This window comes from Podarcis tiliguerta (assembly GCF_965153285.1).
Source record: "Podarcis tiliguerta genome assembly, chromosome: 11".
Classification (NCBI taxonomy): domain Eukaryota; kingdom Metazoa; phylum Chordata; class Lepidosauria; order Squamata; family Lacertidae; genus Podarcis; species Podarcis tiliguerta.
The window spans coordinates 35,020,609-35,041,200 of NC_139544.1; the positions used below are offsets into that span (position 1 = coordinate 35,020,609).

Genomic DNA, 20,592 nt, shown 5'->3' on the forward strand with positions numbered 1-20,592 from the left:
AAATTGTTGCATTTGTGGAGTTGAACTTACCTAGCCAGATCCTAAGATACTAGCAGAATATTTCTAAAAATGCTTAGTTAGATCTCCAGGTCAGCTGCAACTGGCCATCTTTTTTCTTTTGCACTGATTTTGGTGATTCTACATTTGCCCAGGGACTCAGCTATATAGCTGCAAATAAGACGTTTTCAGGGACGTGGGTGGCGCTATGGGTAAAAGCCTCAGCGCCTAGGGCTTGCCGATCGAAACGTTGGCGATTCGAATCCCCACGGCGGGGTGCGCTCCCGTTGCTCGGCCCCAGCGCCTGCCAACCTAGCAGTTCGAAAGCACCCCCGGGTGCAAGTAGATAAATAGGGACCGCTTACTGGCGGGAAGGTAAACGGCGTTTCCGTGTGCTGCGCTGGCTCGCCAGATGCAGCTTTGTCACGCTGGCCACGTGACCCGGAAGTGTCTCTGGACAGCGCTGGCCCCCGGCCTCTTAAGTGAGATGGGCGCACAACCCCAGAGTCTGTCAAGACTGGCCCGTACGGGCAGGGGTACCTTTACCTTTACCTAAGACGTTTTAAATGTGTGGTAAAGTGCAGTATATTAATGTGACACTAGATGGTGAAAGTGAGCTATGCAAAAATCAATGAATTTTTCAAAACATTTAAAAAATATATATTTTCACAGCTTTTTTTAAATATATGTGTAGATTCCACCCAGCATACCTAATTAGTTACTGTATTCTGACCGCAATGTACAAGCCATTTAAAATGGCTTCAGTGCATAATTTTAAAGTATGTCTTGTCTTTTTAAGTCCACTTCAAATTATCATGCCAGAAGATTTGGGGTACGTGCAGCCATGCCTGGGTTTATTGCCAAGAAACTCTGCCCACATCTTACTATAGTGCCATTAAACTTTAAGAAATATGAAGAAGTAAGTAAAGAGGTACGTACGTAATTTCTTCCCACAGCAGAATGCACATAGATTTAGAGTGCAATCCTAACCCCACCTACCCAGGAATAAGCCCCATTCAATTCAGTGGGACTTGCTTCTGAGTAGACATGGTTAGGATATCAGCCTTGCTGATTTTATTTTGTTACACGTATTCCTTGAACTGCAAATGGTGATTGTTAAGCTTCATGTTTTAATTTATTAAGTTTGTTCTGAAAAAGTAAAGTGTTAAAAATGCCTTTATAGTTTGATAAACATAATAGTTTGGTGGGGCACATGTGGGTGTTGCTGTGATCTAAACTACTGAGCCTCTTGGGCTTGCCAATCGGAAGGCCAGAGGTTCAAATCCACATGATGGTGGTGAGCTCCCGTTGCTCCGTCCCAGCTTCTATCATTGAAGGTCGAAAGCATACCAGTGCAAGTAGATAAATAGGTACTGCTCTGACGGGAAGATAAATGGTCTCTGTCACTCATCATCATGTCCCATTGTACCAGAAGCAGTTTTGTCATGCTGGCCACATGACCTGGAAAGCTGTCTGTGGACAAACACCAGCTCCCTTGACCTGAAGTGAGATGAGTGCCACACCTCATAGTCTCCGTTGACTGGACTTAACCATCCAGGGGTCCTTTACCTACCCTTTACCTTATAGTTTGGTGGGAAGGAGGAGGAAAGGTACTTCTTCCCTCTTCATGATTGGATTAATTCCTTCTAGCAGACCTAGCCTTAAGATAAGGAAATTTATTTCCTCAATTAGCACCTCCTAATAATGTTCTATTGAATAGCATTCTCATTTGAGATTAGCATTCTTTTCTGTCAACCTATATAAACTCTGAGAAGAAATGGATGCTTACTTAACATACCCCTATTCTCTCTTTAAATGTGAGGAAACCATTTTCTTCCTTTAAATTTGAAGAAAATTTGTTTTGATTTTGCAAGTAGCAAAGATCAACCAGTATCTGTCACTTTATCTTTGGTATATAAATCTCATCTTAAAAAGAGGTTCACACACAGTAAAATAATTACATTCACACATCTGAGTAAATAACTTTACATTTATTTCTAGCGAGGTTGCTCTAACTGTGAACCATATGCAGTACAAATTTGGAAAGTCAATAAATTATTTATGATTTAAAATTCTTCTAGTATTGATCAATCATAATGGAATTTTAAAAGAATGAATGATACAGTGTTGGTATTGACTGAATGCATGGTACTTCAAATGATTTTTTTAAAAATTGTTTTTTGCTATAGCAGCACAACTTTACATTTTTTTAAATTATATTTACCAAGGTTAGGGAAATACTTGCTGAATATGATTCCCACTTTATGCCCATGGGGCTTGATGAAGCCTACTTGAACATAACAGAGTACTTAGAAGAAAGAAAGAACTGGCCCGAAGACAAAAGGCAGCATTTCATCAAAACATACAACTCTGCTCTAAATGGTAAGCAATTATCTGGAACTGCCAGACCAAAAGAACATTTTACCTTGCTTTTATATATTATGACTTGCTACGTCAGGCAATCATGTGGCTAAATATTAGTTGTAATTATTAGCTGCTTGCATGTCATGCTAATCTCGAAGCAATTTAGTTGAAACACTTTAGGAAGTCACTAGTGAAGTTTCCTTTTTAATATTGCAATTGTAATTAAACTTAGTGGAATTAATGTTTTCAGAAGTGGGGAGTTGCAGCCATCGTTAAAAGAGCAATAGTTTGCCGACAAGTCTCATGGTGCTAATTTTCAGGGTATCACTTTTTCAAAACAGTGTTGGCACCCAGGTGAACGCTGCATAGAAGCAAATGTCACAACCCCCATCCAGAGCAGCTGCCTGGGCTCTGACTTCTGTTCAGATGTGGAAGGCCTGGCCAGATTAATAAGACCGGCAGCAGCAGGAGGAGGAGATGCTGGAAACTGAAACAGGCCCCAGCACCATGACCAGACCTGGGAGTATTGGACTGTGATACTTTGAGTCACAGCCCTTTGAACTGGAATTTCCAGAGTCTGTACCCTTGAAGCTTTTGTTCCTTAGGAAACATCCATCTCCACACTAGGGACTTTGCACATCCCCATTTTGACCTGTCAACACAGTCATTGAACCTGTAGGGAATTGGCTGAGAGAATGGGAAATATTAGGCTACAGGCCAAAGGTCTTCTCCTTCAAGATACTACATTCCTCAATGAAGGAGCAGAGTCTGGGAGAGGTAAACCTGGCACTGGAGGAATACAAAGCTTCAGTCCAGTCCTAGATTTCATTGGAGCAAGTTGCTCACATGCTTCTCTTCACAGTGCTGCAACTGTCAGGCCCCACATTGCCCTATGAACTTCTTATCAAAGTTGAGACAAGTAGTAAGCTATGGATCATGATGTCACAGTCTGGAATTCCAAGTGAATTCTTTATGCTATTCTGCGCAAGATTCCCCATTTCATTTCAGTTGGTGGCATAATTCATTCAGAATAGGTTATTTCCTCACTGCATTCTTGCTTATGCTAAGCAGCTGATGAGCATCAACCAAGTGTTTAATAATTACCAGGGTGACACTCCAACTCTATACAATGTATCATGTTGTCCAACAGCTTCAGTTATAACTGATGAGCAGGTACTCAATCAATTCTTTACAAAGTTTTCTTACAACAGGTAAACTGGTCAAAACAGTTGAGAAGCATGTTATTATGTAAACCATTCCAGTGTTTTTGTAAGCCACTTTGAGCATGGTTTTCCTAGAGAAAGCACCATACAGATGCATGATGATGCTTTTTGATATGTGGGCTTAGAGTGAATCCCATTGTGAACCTGAACTGAAAAGTGACTAATACCATATAAGAAGTAAATGCTGAAAGGGTGTTTTTTTTTAATCTAAATAAGTATTATCTATGTAAATGTACACAGTTTTAATCCATGCAATTTTTTATGTTGCTCATTTAAATGCAGTAAACATACAGTACTCCTTTGTTTGGGCAGTAGCAGGACTTGGTTTTTCCAGCCTTGGGGTGATCAGCAGTACAGTAATAACAATGAGAATTTTTTGTCCTGTTTGTAAAAAATACTTACAAGAGCTTGGAAAATGGAGGGAAAAGGAAGGTGGCATTTACTTTTTGTGTAAGGGAACTAGCAAATGAGATTAGTTTTGCTTATAGAATTCTGATAGCTTCTGACCCTTTTTATTCTGAGGCAAACAGAATATAGCAACACGTGAAGATACACATGACTGTTCACCAGTCTTGTTTGATGTTGATACTCTGATGTATAAGCAGATTGTTCACCTTCTCTGCTGCACCTAGAACAACACCAACAGTCAACAACTCAGATAAAGCCAGTTGTCTTTGGAGCATCAGCTGAGGAAGTGGTGGAGGAAATTCGCTTTAGGATTGAACAAAAAACAAGACTTACTGCCAGTGCTGGTAAACAAATTTATATTTATATTATTAGAAATATTTTAAAGTTCTGTAATACTTCTCCAGTACATCTCAAGAGTTTAAAAGTAGATTCACAAGATCCTTGTTATGTGAAGAAATGCACAGGTTCTTTTTACAGAAAAAATTAACTGACCTAAACATAATAACTTGCTAAAACTGCTGTATCAGAGTCATGTGCTCAACCTCAATAAATGAAAGTTCTGAACTCTTCAAGCTTTAACCAACAACATAAAAGCCTTGCTATTAAACTTGGTCTACTCTGTAATGGAGGGACGTGGGTGGCGCTGTGGGTTAAACCACAGAGGCTAGGACTTGCCGATCAGAAGGTCAGTGGTTCGGATCCCCGCGACGGGGTGAGCTCCCGTTGCTCGGTCCCTGCTCCTGCCAACCTAGCAGTTCGAAAGGACGTCAAAGTGCAAGTAGATAAATAGGTACCGCTCTGGCAGGAAGGTAAACGGCGTTTCCGTGCACTGCTCTGGTTCGCCAGAAGCGGCTTAGTCATGCTGGCCACATGACCTTGAAGCTGTACGCCGGTTCCCTCGGCCAATAAAGCGAGATGAGCGCCGCAACCCCAGAGTCAGCCACGACTGGACCTAATGGTCAGGGGTTCCTTTATCTTTACCTTTACGTTGTAATGGCATACCAAGTGGTATAGTGGAGTGGTTGGGGAGGCCACGGCCTGGGGCACATTTTTTTGAGGGGTCATGACCAGGCACAACCATGACAGGTTTGTACATCATAGCCTGACTCTGGCACGCGAGGGAGTTGTAGAGACGGCTTCCTCGCGTAATGTCCCAACGCTGTCAGCCAGCCGCAGCTCCATTCCCAGGTCAGGCTGGACCCAGGAGTGAAGAAGATGAGGATTGGTGGCAGCTTTGCCCCCCGTCCTCGCCTGGCTGGGCTACAGCATGCAAGTGCACCCTCTGCGCTACTTTGCAAGGCGAGCCACAGCAGGCTCCCTCTCCACCCTGGTGCTCTCAGGGGCATGCACTGTGCGCCTGCCCCGAGTGGTGGTGGCATATGCTGCACCTCTGACACACACTTCAACAACCTATTAACACTGTTCAAGGCCAGATTAAGGTGGTTGGGAGCCATATATTAATGTTCTTCTTCCTGTTCCTTTCACATTCTTGTGTGTTGCTGGGTGTGGGTAGGAAAGTTTACAATGACAGCAGAAAAAATTGCAGTTATGTTTTCTTACATTGTGAACTGCTCAATAGTCTTTGGATGAATGGCAGCATACATATTTAATTCCATAGGACCTGTTACAGTCAAACTTGTTAGGATCTGCATATATATTTAAAAACAAATTCAACCGAACACAAAATGAATATTGTTTACTACACAAACCTCATCATAACTATTTCTAAAATCATTAGGAGCAGAATTAGCAGGTTGGCGTTTCATATTTGTTTGACGTTTGTTTGTTGTTTGTTTGCTTGCTTAGGCATTGCTCCAAATACTATGTTAGCAAAAATGTGCAGTGATAAAAATAAACCGAATGGTCAATATAGAATCCCCCCAGAAAGAGAAGCTGTGATGAACTTCATCAAAGATTTAGCCATTAGAAAGGTGAGCTGATTTATTTATTATTCAGTGTTCCTTATTACTGCTGGTAGACTTGTTTACTGTCTTAAACCCTCTTTGCATCTAAATTTAACCATTTACTATTTTATACTTTAATGAAGTATGAACTCCCATATAAAACTGTGTGCATTTTGTTGTAAAATTGAATACTTTCTGGGAGTAGGGAATGGATGCTCCCAAAATACACTGATAACATTTAATTTTTGTATCCCTTTCCGTTTGTTGTATTGGACTTGAACAAGTGAAGGTTTAGGCCAAAGTTTGAGTGAACATACAAAACTTCTCAGTTTCTATGTGGCATGTGTGCCATCCATGGCTTCTTGTTAGATCTTTTTTGGCTGAGGACTTCCCACATCAGGAATATACTGAAGATGCCTGTGTGGATCCTGCTGGGAAAATGTGACGAACACCCGTAGTGTTTTCTGTTACTATTTGGTGAACAATATAGTAAATGCCTTGGGAAACTCTTGGTCCTCATAACATCACTGGAGATGAAGAACACAGTATACTGGGTCTGAAATTTAAGTAATAATTTACACTTGGACACTGAAATGCTATGCTGTAACATCACAGTGTGACTAATATTCTTATATCTTCCAAAGAGTAAGATTCCTCTTACTTGTTGTGATGTTGACCTGTGATTTTGAGGACCCTTTTTTAATTTAATATTTTGATCTGTATGTTATATTCTTTTCTCTATCCAGAGCATGAACCAAGAAAATCAGAGCTGTTAATATTTTCATTTTGTTGTTTCATGATGGTTCTGTTGTTTATGAACTTAGACTTTTCAAAAACTGCATTGAGTATTTTGCTAGGAAGTGCTATAAAAATCTGAGAAATATGAAATAAGACAAACATTTGGGGTAGCTCAAAACAACAAGAATCAGGTATGGCTAGTTATAATACCTTTTATGTGATCAGCCAAAAAGTTACAAAGTGATCAAGCTGTGAAATAACTTTGCATATAGGTGAAATTTATTAAATATGCTTTCTGCCAGCATGTAATGCTATCTAGTTTGGCTTCTGGTTATTCTATCCCAATGTGCTATATTAAACTTTGATTTTGTTAATATAAAGATTACCACTTTTTCTTTGCCTTTGCTCTCTACCTTACAAAGGACTTTTGTGTTCCGATTAGTTTTAGAGTAACTGCTGCCAAAGAGAGAGCTGCATTATTGTTGTTTTTTGCCCCGGTAGTTTTGATGTAACCTCAGATCCTTTTCTGCATTTGGCACATATGCAAAAATGTTAAAATGTGAGTGGGAGGTACTCGTGTTGTCATTCTTCATGATTTAGCTCCCTCCCCCAAGTCTCTAGAAGTTAAATCCCCAAAATTGGAAATAGATATTTTTAAGGGCACAGAAAGCATACACATGGAATACTAAAACATTATGCAGTGCATTGCTTTTGCTAATGTATTAGGTTGGCTCCAGAGAAATAAATGCCCATGTCTTTTTCTGCACCTCTTTCTGTTCCAGCCATCACCACCCTGTCCCAACACCCCTGAAAAGCTGTTTTCAGGGGCTGTAACACAAGTGGCCTGGGGGAATCACTGAAAAATGAGGTGAACAAATATTTAGTGAATGTGCTGCAAGGCTTTGGGGGACTGCTTGAGAGGAAGGACAGGAAAATCACCTGCTCTCCTCCTTCCAAATGTGTTTCTCTGTTTCCAACCCATTATGTTTTCCTAGTACAACTGTAACCAAAGTAACAATCATCCTCTTGTCTTCAGTGGAGGATAAAAATGTGCAGAGCAAATGAACACTGCAAGCATTTAAGAGCCTTCTGCAATGTGCTCATAGCAGAGGGATGCAGCTTGCAAAATAAACCTTGCATGTGGAATGTGTCTGTTTTCATCTGAAATGTTGGAGGGTATGCTAACAGGTTTGAGAGGGCTCTAGGCAGACTGAGTTGTGGACTCCCTTGTGCCTACCCCCTCCCCAACAGCAGTGGGCAAGTCCCTTTTCCTTATTCTTTATATGGAAGTGTGCTGCAAAGCACAGGCTGAGCCTGCAGCCACCCACATAATCTTCCATATAACATCCCTGAAAAAAAGAAAAAGTGATGTCAGTGGGCTTTGGTGGGCCCTACAATTTGCATGACCATGCTGGGTGCCGTCATCAGATATATGTACAGTAGTACCTTGGTTCTCAAACTTAATCTGTTCCGGAAGTCCATTCCAAAACCAAAGCACTCTGAAACCAAGGCACACTTTCCCAAAGAAAGTAATGCAAAACGGATTAATACATTCCAGACTTTTAAAAACAACCTCTAAAACAGCAATTTAACATTAATTTTACTATCAACGTGACCATCGATCCATAAAATGAAAGCAATAATCAATGTACTGTACTATAAATTAAATAAGACAGTATTGTAGATGATAAAAATTAAAATTATTATTATTTTTTACCTGCACTGATGATAGTCATTGTTTCGATGGGGGGCTTTTATCCATTTCCACAGTCACATAATCAACCAATCAGTCAGTAGCTAAACTGGGTTCCACACAGTCACAAAAACAAATTAACCAACAAAAACGCAAAATAAATAGCAAAAACAAACCACCAAACTTAATCCATTCCGGAAGTCTGTTTGACTTCCGAAATGTTTGAAAACCAAGGCACAGCTTCTGATTGGTGCAGGTGCCCTGGAAACAATAGCTGACAGCCTCATCAGACATTTGGCTTCTGAAAAACGTTTGAAAACTGGAACACTTACTTCCGGGTTTTCGACATTTGACAACCATGGTGTTTGAGTACCAAGGCGTTTGAGAACCAAAGTACCACTCTACTAGCGTAGTCTACTAAAATCTGAAGTTTGGGCTATTATCATTAAGCTCAACAGCATTGTGTGTGTGTCTCCCCCAAGCTGTCTGTTCATTTGTTTTTGCTTAATGTTCAGTCTGAAGAAGCTGGCCCCAATAAAGGTACAGAGATCAAGGGCTTCTATAAAATATTCAACTTCCAGAAAGCTGTAGCCCTGAAACCTCTTTTTTCCCCTTTCAATTTAAGCACTGATATTAATATTGCTCTTGGAATTATGCTGGAGTTGGAACACAGTAGAATGTATGCATTTTATAAAGCATAAAATTTCTTAACTATCTGAATGCACGTTTTACAGTTCAGCTGAATCTTCTATCTTCTAGCTCGGGGGTAACCACTGCAGGATCTTTGAAGGCCTTTTTGGGGTCTCTGAAGCAACCTGGGGTGTCTGTAAATTAAATTGCTTCTCTTTGTTTCAGTCTGTGGAGTGGCTTTATTGATTGTGGGAGGGAGGGAGGGAGGGAGTGGTGGCAGAAGAAACAATGGCCATTTGTGGAGCAGGCAGAGAGCAGTTAGCCCTACAAAGAGCTTTTTCCCCCCCTCAGAATTTGGGAGCAGTAACAGGGATTGCTCTCTTTGCTCAGTGGTTTTTTGCCTGCTAGCCACATCAAGGTTGCAGTGTGCAGTTGCTTTAGCTCCACAGAGATTCCTTCAGCAAAGTCTTGGGGTGAGGAGAGAAGGAGCAATGAGCATCATCCTGTTTGCGCAAGGAATATTATCTCACCAGCCAAGTGGAGCAGGCAGTTGCTTAGCCCCCAGAGGGTTTTTTCAACAAGGGGAGAGGGGAGAAAAGGAATGGCGGGGATTCCTCATCAGCAATATCTTGCCCACCAGCCACATGGAGCTGGTAACAGGCAATTGCTTATCCCTGCAGAGTGGCTTTAAATTTTTTATTTAAGTGGCAGGTAGGAGTGATAGAAATTGTCCTATCCACTCAGTAGATGGGCGTTCCTGAATATGTGTGTGTGTGTGTGTCTGAGAGAGAGAGAGAGAGAGAGAGAGAAGGCAAGTACAGTGGTACCTCGGGTTAAGTACTTAATTTGTTCCGGAGGTCCATTCTTAACCTGAAACTGTTCTTAACCTGAAGCACCGCTTTAGCTAATGGGGCCTCCTGCTGCCGCCGCACCACCAGAGCACGATTTCTGTTCTCATCCTGGTTAGCGGAGTCTGTAACCTGAAGCATATGTAACCCGAGGTACCACTGTACGTAAATACATGTGTGTGTGTATCTGTAGTCTGTATATGTGTGAGACTAAGGAGGAAGTTTGTGATGTGTGCTCTGTGTGTGAGAGAGAAAGAAAGGGGATGAGGTCTGCATGTACATGGGCGTAGCCAGGATTTATTTGGGGGGGGGGCCAGGACACCCACCTGTCACCATCCCGTCTGGCTCAGTCTAGCAGATTCAGAATGAGATGTCTCAAATACAGGTTTTTTTAATTACTTTCTTTTAACCACAAGTGCTCAGAAAGATCTGTCAAAATCTTTCTACAATTTTATACTTTTAATTAAGTATTTTTATTTGTTTACTTGATTTTGGGGGGGGGGACTTCCCCCCTGCACCCCCGTGTTCATATATGTTCAGTCTGTATGTGTGTGTGGTCTCTGTGTCTCTGTGAGTGTAAGAGGGAGGGAGGGAGGAAGAGTGATGTCTGCATCTACGTGTGAGAGACAGACGGATGTATGTATGTATTTGTGGTCTGTGTGTCAGTGCGAGAGGGAGTTAGTTTGGTGTGGCCACCTTGTATATCTTTTCTGGTACTTGGGAATGTTGTTAGCAGCAAAAACGTGTGTGTGTGAAATCCATATTGTGTAATCAGAACAAAAGTTACTGGGTGCAGGCGGTTGTTCAAGAGGAGGGAGGGCATGAAGCAGAAATGAATGTGCTCACTAGTTTTGTGTTATGCCACACCCCATGGCAACCATGTTGTGACTGGTGCCTACACTACCTTCTTAAAATGCAAAATGTGCCCACGGATCCAAAAAGGTTGGTGGCCTCTCTTCTAATTCATTGAACATCGGAGATTGTCCAAATGTCAATGCAGAAGAATGTAATAGGTTCACCAGCCATGGACAGAACTCAACAGGGCCATATAATTATTCATTTTTATTTTTTTAAAAGTTACGTTTTAAGTTAATGAATTAAGCACATGTTGCCCTTTTCTAATTTATGTTAAGTGCTCCAAATCTCAGAACCTTGTCCACCTTTAATCACTGGAAATAACTATGACTGATGAATATTCTCACTTCCAAAGGAAATGTTTGTAAACTATGGTTTAATTGTTTTCCTGGAAGTTCATTGTTTTATTAGTGTGCATTTACTCTCTTCCAGGTGCCTGGCATAGGAAAAGTAACAGAAAAAATGCTTAAAGCTCTGAACATTGTGACTTGTTCAGAACTTTACCAGCAGAGGGCACTAATTTCTCTTCTCTTCTCTGAAACATCTTGGCGTAATTTCTTGGAAATCTCCCTTGGTTTGGGTTCCACCCATTTAGAAAGGTATTTTGTGTGAATGGGTTGTGTTCATTTTAGATGCTTTCTAAATCTTTTGTTAGCTTGTAACATTGTTACATAAAAGGAACAAAGCCAAGTCAATAATATGTTTCCTCTAACCGTTCCCACAGTATTCTTGAGCTTGAAGTCTTTCACAGCCCTGCTTAAGATCCTTAACTGTAGAATAGCAACATACACTTATATCTTTTTTAAATAGTGGGTTGTGTCCAATGCTGTCCATGCACAAGCAGAACAGATTTCCACTTGTTTAGTGGGACTTTCCCTCTCCTCCTCCCTGCTCCCCTGCAGCCACAAAATCTGCTCCAGAGGGTTGGGAGACCCTCTGGAGTAGGGGTCAACAAACTTTTTCAGCAGGGGGTCGGTCCACTGTCCCTCAGACCTTGTGGGGGGGGGGGCTGGACTATATTTTTTGGTGGGAAATGAACAAATTCCTATGCCCCACAAATAACCCAGAGATGCATTTTAAATAAAAGCACACATTCTACTCATGTAAAAACACGCTGATTCCCAGACTGTCTGCGAGCCAGATTTAGAAGGTGATTGGCTGGATCCGGCCCCTGGGCCTTAGTTTGTCTACCCATGCTCTGGAGCAAATATTGGGTAAATGCAAGGGGCTGCAGAGTAGGGGAGAGGATGGTGATTTCTGCTTACACAGTGTTGAATTCTGCCCAGCATCTTTCAATGAACAAAGCTTAGTTGGTGAGTCTTCGTATGTTTTCAATTTTATTGTGCTCTTCTAAGTGCATTTTCAAGAGCACTATGAAACTGACAACTTACCAAAACTGGTGAAACTTAAATTACAGATGTTTTTATTCCTGTTGGGTCACAGCCAGATATAGTGATTATAATTTTTTTTGGGGGGGACGACACGTGGGGTTCTGTATATTTGTATTTGTAATAATGGTGATAAATCATTATATATAAATGTTAAATAAACACACCTGGACACTTACACTTCTTTTTTTCTTTTTAAAGGGATGGAGAAAGAAAAAGCATGAGCACTGAAAGGTATGTGCTCAATTGGCTTTTAGAACCTTTGTATTGATTTCACTGTTTTGTTGTTTGCCATGCCAAGCTCCTATTGGGAGGAAGAGCAGGATTAAAAACCCACTAGGGTATATAGAACTAACATGCTTGCCACACAAAATGTGGAGCTGCTTCTGCTTGAGGAAAAATAATTTTCAGTTTATTTGGCGATAAAAATGTGATTCTAGCATAAACAAGTCTTTTTCAATTAGGGAATCTGAGAACTGTACTGAAAGCTATCTTTTTTTTGAAGATTAGTAATGCCACATAATATGCTCATTACTGTTCCAAGAAAACTTATTGAGCTGGTTTCCCTCTATTTTATTGAAACAGTAATGAGCATTTGGTTTGCAGTTCTAATCTGGTAGAAAGAACAGTCTTCCAGAAGAATGCCTAGGTCTCCAATAGATAAATGCTCAATTATGTTAGAATCACATTTTAATAATAATAAAAAACTCTCAGAAGTTTAGTTTTCCTTAAGCTGTTCAAGCATTTATAAAACAAGATTCATAAGGCCTTATGAGAATAATTGTGCAAAATCTCTTAAGATTAAAAAAAAAAAATCAAGAGAAAATTACCCTAATGGGTTGGATCCAGGCCAATGGAGTTGTACTTGGGTCCCACTGAAATCATTGTATACTATTAAGTCATTATTAACTTGATTCCCACTAATTTCAGGGGAGACTGAGAGCAACCTAGGGTTGTGTTCAGTGCTGCAGAAGCAATGTTCTGTTCATACAACAACACGCCCCTTCCTTTCCTTTCCCTGCACAGTGCCAACATCTGCTCCAGAGGGTCCTCCAACCCTTTGGAGCAGATTTTGTGGGTGCAGGGGAGAAAAAGTGGGGAAGTTCCACTGCAAAAAACAGAAGTCTGTTGCATGAGCAGTATGGAGGTCCCGGATGCAACCCTTAGTCAGGATCCAACCCAACATCATTTCAGACACTCCATTCATTCTTAAGCCTTTATTATTCAGTAGGTGTTTATATGTTTGTTTGTGCAAATTTCTGCAGCTTAGCTTAAACCTTAATATTTTTATTACATGGATAAGTAAAAAAAGATCAAGTTTCTCTATGCTGTTTGAGGATAGACTGTTACTAGTCATTGCTATGATTATGATTACTTTTCTTTTGGCACACAGGACATTTAATGAAATAAGTGCTGCAGAACAATACAGCCTGTGTCAAGAACTTTGCAGTGACCTTGCTCAGGATTTGAAAAAGGAAGGACTTAAAGTGGGTAAATTTCTATAAAATGTCAGCACTCAGATCTTCTGCATCCCTTGTTACAGTATTTACATGGGATGTATTTTTGTTTTAGCTTTTTCTGGTAATATGAATTATTTATGCAAGAATTTGTTTAGCCTAAAGTAATTTTGTGTCTCTTAAAATCAATTCACCAAGTAATTTTGCATAGAACAGATATTGTAGTAAAAGCTGTTAATTAGCAGAAGAAGGAACAGTAATGGATTGCCTGTGGTTTTGCTCTGGCCAAGCATATAATGTTCAAACATTTGAAGGGTATACCATTATTCCTCCTCATCTAATTCATAATAGATGCCGCCCAAGGCAAACATCGTCGTTGAAGAGACTGGTATACTGTATGAACTTCAGTTACCCTGCCTAATCTTGACATTTATGGCACCACAAGGAGAAACATTCAGAGGTGTCTAGTAAAAGTGAATTGTCGTAGTGGTACTATATTCTTAAAGGAATGAAAACCCTACTTGAGCCCACTAGGAATCGAGCCTACTCCTGTTTGTACAGCCCTTCCTAGCTTCTATTCCTTGGTCTGTGAAAAGTTAATTATGTATAATTGTGAAAAGTTCACGGCAACGGCTTTATTGCCTTATTGTTAAGCTAGATCTATAATCTCAGGGTATATCAATTTCAGAAAAAAAGTCTTAAAATCCTGTTGGTTTTAATAGGCTAGAACTGTAACTTTAAAGTTGAAGAATGTAAACTTTGAAGTAAAAACAAGAGCTACTACAGTAATGTCTGCAGTTTCTACTGAAGAAGAAATATTTGCTGTTGCTAAAGACTTGCTTCGGTCAGAAACGGAGGCTGTGGCCCCACAACCTTTGCGTCTGCGACTGATGGGTAAGTATCACTTTAATTTTTTTACTGATGGTTAGAATTCCATGTGCAACACAGGTATTGGATGGGAAAGGCTGTGCTGCACCCCTCTTCTTAATGTTGTTGTTGGAAAACATCAGGTATCAATCTTGTAGTAAAAGGAATTGTTAGAATGTTTTCTTAAAATATATAACATTGTATATTTTCTTAAAATATACATCATCTTCCTTTCAAACAACATTGGCAACAGATTTACTTGGTTTTCTAAAAAGGAGAAGTGTGGTGCTACAGTGGGTATGAATTGAATCTACCAATGTATGCAAGGGGATTTTTATGCAGAATTTGATTTCACTGAACCTCAGCTTTCACTTAAAAAAAAAATAGAAAGTATACCATCATGTTTAAGGTGATGCCAATGAAAACCTTCAGGCAGTGTCAGAAAAAGGCTACAGAATTCAAAGAGATGAGGAAATTGTATAGGTTCATGTCTATTGTTCATGGCCTTTGTTATACTACTTTTCTTCTTCCTTTTACCATATAACTTGTTCTGCTGTTACTTGCCAAAATTTCCCAATAACACATAAATGCAAATACTAGATTTCCAAATAAGGCATGCTAACTTACCAGACTCTATTAATTTTTGCTGCATAAGACTTTCCTAATTGTGGGCACCAGGAACACTTTGACTTATAATCTTTCTTTCATAAATATTGATTAATATTTCAAAATCAAAGATCCCAAGAGAACCTTCTTACTTGATAAGAAATGTTCCTTTGGCATCATACATGTTGAAGTGCAGCAATGTTTCAAAAACTCTAAAATCCATGATTTTGAATAGCATGTAGATTTTAGGCTTTCATGGTGAGAGTTATTAAAATGATCTATTTGCAATAGTTTCCCCCCCAATTTATATAGCAGATCAAGACTGTAATATACAGTGGTACCTTGGTTTAAGAACAGCTTAGTTTATTAACAACTTGGATTAAGAACACTGCAAACCTGGAAGTAGGTATTTTGGTTTGTGAACTTTGCCTTGGAAGCAGAACATGTTCCTGTTGAGTGTGTTCCATTTGTAAATTGAGTCCTCCGCTGCTATGGGAAAGCACGCCTTGGTTTAAGAACACTTTGGTTTAAGAACGAACTTCCAGAACGGATTAAGTTTGTAAACCGAGGTACCACTGTACTTAAGTTCTATGCATTTTGATGAGATTTTAAACTCTGTTGCCATTAAACTATATGCTGCATATTTATCATATTCAGGTATACGGGTATCAGGTTTTCTAAATGAAGAAGAAAAGAAATATCAACAAAAGAGCATTGTTAATTTCCTAGAGCCTGGAAAACATATCAGTACTACTGGGCTCTTTCCTAGGAAATCGGAAGAGGAAATTTTTCCAAATGCTTCTGAGAAGGAGAGTTTTTTCAATAAAAAGCGAGCTACAAGACAGCAAACCAATCAAGCAGCTTCTTTAAACATGTCTCCAAACAAGCAGAACCCACAAGATATGAAGTCATTAGTGAAGTCAGTTGAACCAGCAGAGAATAATGGTGCACATCAGATCTTCATTTGTCCTGTTTGCTTTGAAGAACATCAAGATAGCACGTTAGAGGCATTTAACAGGCACATTGACAGGTGTCTTAGTGGAACGTTGGAAGAAGATATTACAGATAACAGCAAATCATGGGAGAATACAACTGAGTTGTCTGTAAACATGGAAAAGGAAGAATGTCAGAAAGATAAAACAAGTAAGCCACAGATTGAAGTACAGCCAGCAGATATAGTTGATAATGCTACAAACAGAAGCACAGATGTTTTTCCTAAGCTGCAAGATGATGAACACAGTAGGGAGAGTGAGTGTAGCCTTTCTAGTAACTTTGGATTTGATACATGTGCAAAACAGGATTTTCCCTCTAATGTCTTATCTGTGGAAAAAGAAGAATATTTTGAAGAGCCCAGTTCTTCGGAAATTAAGTTGCCATGTTTTCCTGATGCTACTGAAAACAAGGTTTTAGTTTGCCCAGTCTGCAATTTAGAACAAAAAACAACAGACCTTGCTCTGTTTAACAGGCATGTGGATGTTTGTTTGAACAAAGGAATTATTAAGCAGTTGACAGAAGAGTCAAAAAGCCTCGGTGAGTATTCTGTTTATCACTCATTTTTTTAAAATGCAAAATATATTTTGAACACATTAGTACCATAAATATGGTGCAGCAAACTAATTCACATAGGTTTTTGCAAAGGAGTTGGCCATGTCCTGTTTTATGAAGAAATAGGCTTATTTTTCTTCAGAGAAAATACAAGCTGCTTCATGAACTCTGATGAACTTAGGATATATAAAGATATAAAATAAATTATGCCAGGTTATTGATTTGCCCATGTTCTCTGGAAGTTATATGATACATCAATCCTACCTTGGGTGAGGACCACCTAGAATGGGAAGTTTGCTTCCCATTCATTATGAATAACCCTTAACTACCTAGTATGGTAGTTCCCCTCCCCAAACCCCAGGTTCCCACTTATCATACAAACCTCCTGCAGAATCTATTATTGTTTTCAATTAAAACATTGTGAATGTTCCTCATTTTTCTTCAGAAATCTTGGACAGAGGACAGAATAGTACAAATTCCACAGTAGGAAAAAAACGGTAAGCTCTGTGTAAACATTTCTTAAAGTATTTAGAACAGGGGTGGGGACCCTTTTTGATGCCATTGACCAAATCCTTATCAGGTTTGGCTTCACAGACCAAATTTAACAGGTGAGCTGAGATGTTCACCTGCCAATCGCATTACATCTCTGTGGTGTCACAATCTTGACTGGTGGGTTGTCAAAAACTCTTGCACAACTTTGCAAGTCTCCCCACTCTCTCCCTTTAAACACCTGAACTCAGAGGTTTAAAGCAGGAGCATGGCGAGACTTTAATTAATTTAATGGTATGTATTTAATGGTATGTGTTTTTCTTTCATTTCAGGTCTGGAACACTGGTTCCCCAATCGACATCTAAAAAAGCCAAGTCAAATAATTCTAAGTGCACTATAGAAAGTTTTTTCAAATGAATGCTATTTATTTTAAGGAAATTTTCATCACTGTTAAAGTACAATACTTTACATATGAAGTACATTGCTCAGGATTATGCAGGCTTAAATTTGTGTAAAAATTTTTATAGAAACTTTTACACTATTCAGATCACTGTTTTATTATCAACTATTTGCCTTACAATAACACTTCATATTCTGACTTCTTTAAAAGTCATTTTCATAGCTCTTTGATAGAAAAGAAAAAATGAAGGATTGTACCTTGGATATGGGGCAACTACTATGCCTCATTTGAATGAGAAGAAAAAGATTTTTTAAACTTGTTTATGGTTATCAATATTCAAGAGCCCTTGGACAGACCTAAACTGTACTGTTGGAACATTTTCTGTTCTGTGCCTTTGTAGAAACTGTTTTCAGCGCAATTGTCCAAAAGGCTCTGCCTTCCCGAATTAATGATTAAGAAGGCAATGCACTTAGTGAAGTCAACTAGACTAATTCAGTAAGACTAGAGCAGTGTAACAGATTCACTGTAATAAAAACAGGGTAGGAAGTTGTATAATCAAATAAATCCAGCCTGTGTGTCTAATTCTCCAATAATTGATCTCATATAGATATGATAAACGATATTTAGCTCTTAAGTGAAGGAATTTTACCAATCAAATATTAAAGATTATGAAGAGAAATGTTAATTTCATTTGTTTACATTTTCCAAACATTGTAAATGGTATATATATTTGTGTTTATGTAAATTATCAAATGTTTTAAAATAATTTTATACATAGTATATTCACAATGTAATATATCTTCCAAAATAAATCTAATATAGAATATATTTTCCAAAACAATTTGGTCAGACTTCTATCAAGTTTATCATAAAGTTGCTACTCTCGCTGTAATGCAAAATACAGTGGTGCCCCGCAAGACGGAAAACCCGCTAGACGAAAGGGTTTTCCGTTTTGGAGGTGCTTCGCAGGACAAATTTCTCTATGGGCTTGCTTCGCAAGACGAAAATGTCTTGCGATTCCTGGGGGTTTTTTTCCACTCCCCACCCCCTTTTTCTAAGGCACTAAGCTGCTAATAGCCTTTTAGCAGCTAATCCGCTAATCCCTTAAGCCTTTAATAGCCGCTAAACCGCTAATAGCGCTAATCCGCTAATGGGCTTGCTTCGCAAGACAAAAAAACCGCTAGACGAAGAGACTCACGGAATGGATTCTTCTTGTCTTGCGAGGCACCACTGTAAAGTGGCTTTGTAAAATGTATGTTCATTATTAGAACTACACTTTTAACTTCTCTAAAAAGACTGGTCTCAGCTTCTCCAGTTCTACACAGCCAACCTGTGCCTTAATCTTAATAGCTCAGTCCTGTGGAATAGATTTGGTCATTTTGATGCAAACTGCTGTGAAATTGCCATCCATTATTTGATAGTTGGAAAAAGCTGTGCCTTCCCCTTCCAAACAATCTGGGGGGATATAGTTTACTGTCCCACCATAGGAAATGGTGGGGAAATGGCATTCTATTGCTTAATTAGAGTCGGGATCAACACAGGTTAGTGCAAGACCTTTTTATCTCGAGAGTGACATTCTCTTCAAGACAAGCACATGATAGTGGCAGGTGGGGCAACAAATGTAAATTTTACCTTGGTACAGTAGGCTTGTTTATACACATGCACCTCTATTCTCCATCCAGGCAAACAAGAATCATCATAGAATCATATAATTGTAGAGCTGAAAGGGACCCTGAGGATCATCTAGTTCAACCCCCTGCAATGCAGGAATGTGCAACTGTCCCATATGGGGATTGAACCTGCAACCTTGGCGTTGTCCTCACCATGCTCTAACTGAGCTTCAGCGACATGTTACAAGGAGTTCAAGGATACAATTCCAGCCAGGAAAAACACTCCAGGAGGGTGTGAAGTAAGGCCAGTGATAGATTTGGCTGAGGAGGTGTTGTGACCTAGGGATGATGTCAAGGAGTAGATAGAGAGGTCTGGAAGGTCACATTTGACCCTCAGGCCTAGGGTTCCTCACCCCAGCCCTAGTGCCTGGCTTGACAACTCAACTCAGGCCAGTGCTAGGATAACTTTTTTACTCTTGCACTGTCTTAGAGTACATAGGGCTGATCATTTGAACCACATGACCCCACACAGAAGATAAATGAATGAATGAAGTTTTAATCCAAGATCTAATGTCTCCCAGATGGTTCACAGTGGTGCACATGGTTCTCCAATTCCCCAATGTATCCTCACAACAACCCATTGAGGTCGGTCAGGCTGAGAGGCAGTGACTGGCCCAAGGTCACCCAGTGAGTTTCATGGAGGAGTGGGGATTCAAACCAGGGCCTAGTCCAACGTGCCAACCATACTGGCTCGTAAAAAAACAACAACACAGAGTAAAATAGAAAATTGCTCTTCATCACTTGCAGTGCAATCCGATGCATTTTTTACTTAGAACAGAAGTAAGCTTCACTGTGTCCAACCCCGTGTATTTCCTAGGAAGTGTGTTTAGGACTCGTCTCCTTGTCAAAAATACATGTATACTCAAGAACACAGTTACAAAACACCTTGCTGGATTACTGGAGTGCTTAAGTCCAACATGTGACCCACTTTTTAGCAATGTAATGTCAGGAACTACAATGAACTTTTTCTGCAGATCTAGCTTGGTAAACAGGCCACCCTAATCTCTGCTGAGCAGTAGTGAGATTGCAGGGGTTTTGGCACTTAAGCAGGGTTTGTGCTCCTTGGAAATGAGACAGGGTGGAGACTGTCATGTATTTATGAAGTACAGTATAGTTTACACGTTTACAACCTGAGTTTTGATGGAAGGAGTGCAGAACATTACACCCCAAGAGTGCCTCTGATGACTTATCTCGTTGCTTCAGCAAGCTTGGCTGCAAAGCAGCAGCCAGCCAGCTTCCCAAGTCTCTGCATGCAGCCTCCTCCAGTCAGAGCCTGTGGAGTTTTGGCCCCTCCCTCCTCCTCCTCCCAAAACCCTGCTTCAAACCCTGTTTTAAAAGGACACCTTTTTTCTTTGTTGACATCACACCCCGTTAACCTTAGCAACCTCCCCACCTCAATTCTTTTGTTTTTGTCCACTTGTGGGCAGAGAAAGTCAGCACCTCCAGGGCCAGTTCTTACCTGGCTCTCTTTGTGTTCTTAAGCGAACGGGAGAACTGGTCCAGCCTGTAT

General features: G+C 39.9%; 1 protein-coding gene across 2 annotated transcripts in view; it reads left to right on the forward strand.

Annotated features, from left to right (window-relative positions):
* The window catches only part of POLK (DNA polymerase kappa), a 28,889-nt gene extending 10,639 nt beyond the window's left edge, over positions 1 to 18,250 (forward strand). Inside the window, exons 5-15 of one of the 2 annotated variants that reach the window (XM_083403900.1) lie at positions 797 to 916; positions 2,226 to 2,379; positions 4,217 to 4,336; positions 5,799 to 5,923; positions 11,093 to 11,259; positions 12,250 to 12,282; positions 13,442 to 13,535; positions 14,228 to 14,399; positions 15,636 to 16,508; positions 16,969 to 17,020; positions 17,345 to 18,250. In XM_083403900.1, the coding sequence (XP_083260026.1) occupies positions 797 to 916; positions 2,226 to 2,379; positions 4,217 to 4,336; positions 5,799 to 5,923; positions 11,093 to 11,259; positions 12,250 to 12,282; positions 13,442 to 13,535; positions 14,228 to 14,399; positions 15,636 to 16,508; positions 16,969 to 17,020; positions 17,345 to 17,429 (1,995 nt within the window). In that variant the 3' untranslated portion in view covers positions 17,430 to 18,250. Of the gene's footprint in view, positions 1 to 796; positions 929 to 2,225; positions 2,380 to 4,216; positions 4,337 to 5,798; positions 5,924 to 11,092; positions 11,260 to 12,249; positions 12,283 to 13,441; positions 13,536 to 14,227; positions 14,400 to 15,635; positions 16,509 to 16,968; positions 17,021 to 17,344 lie in introns of both variants that reach the window. The other variant, XM_083403899.1, reaches the window with a different exon arrangement.
* Positions 18,251 to 20,592: the final 2,342 nt, after the last annotated feature.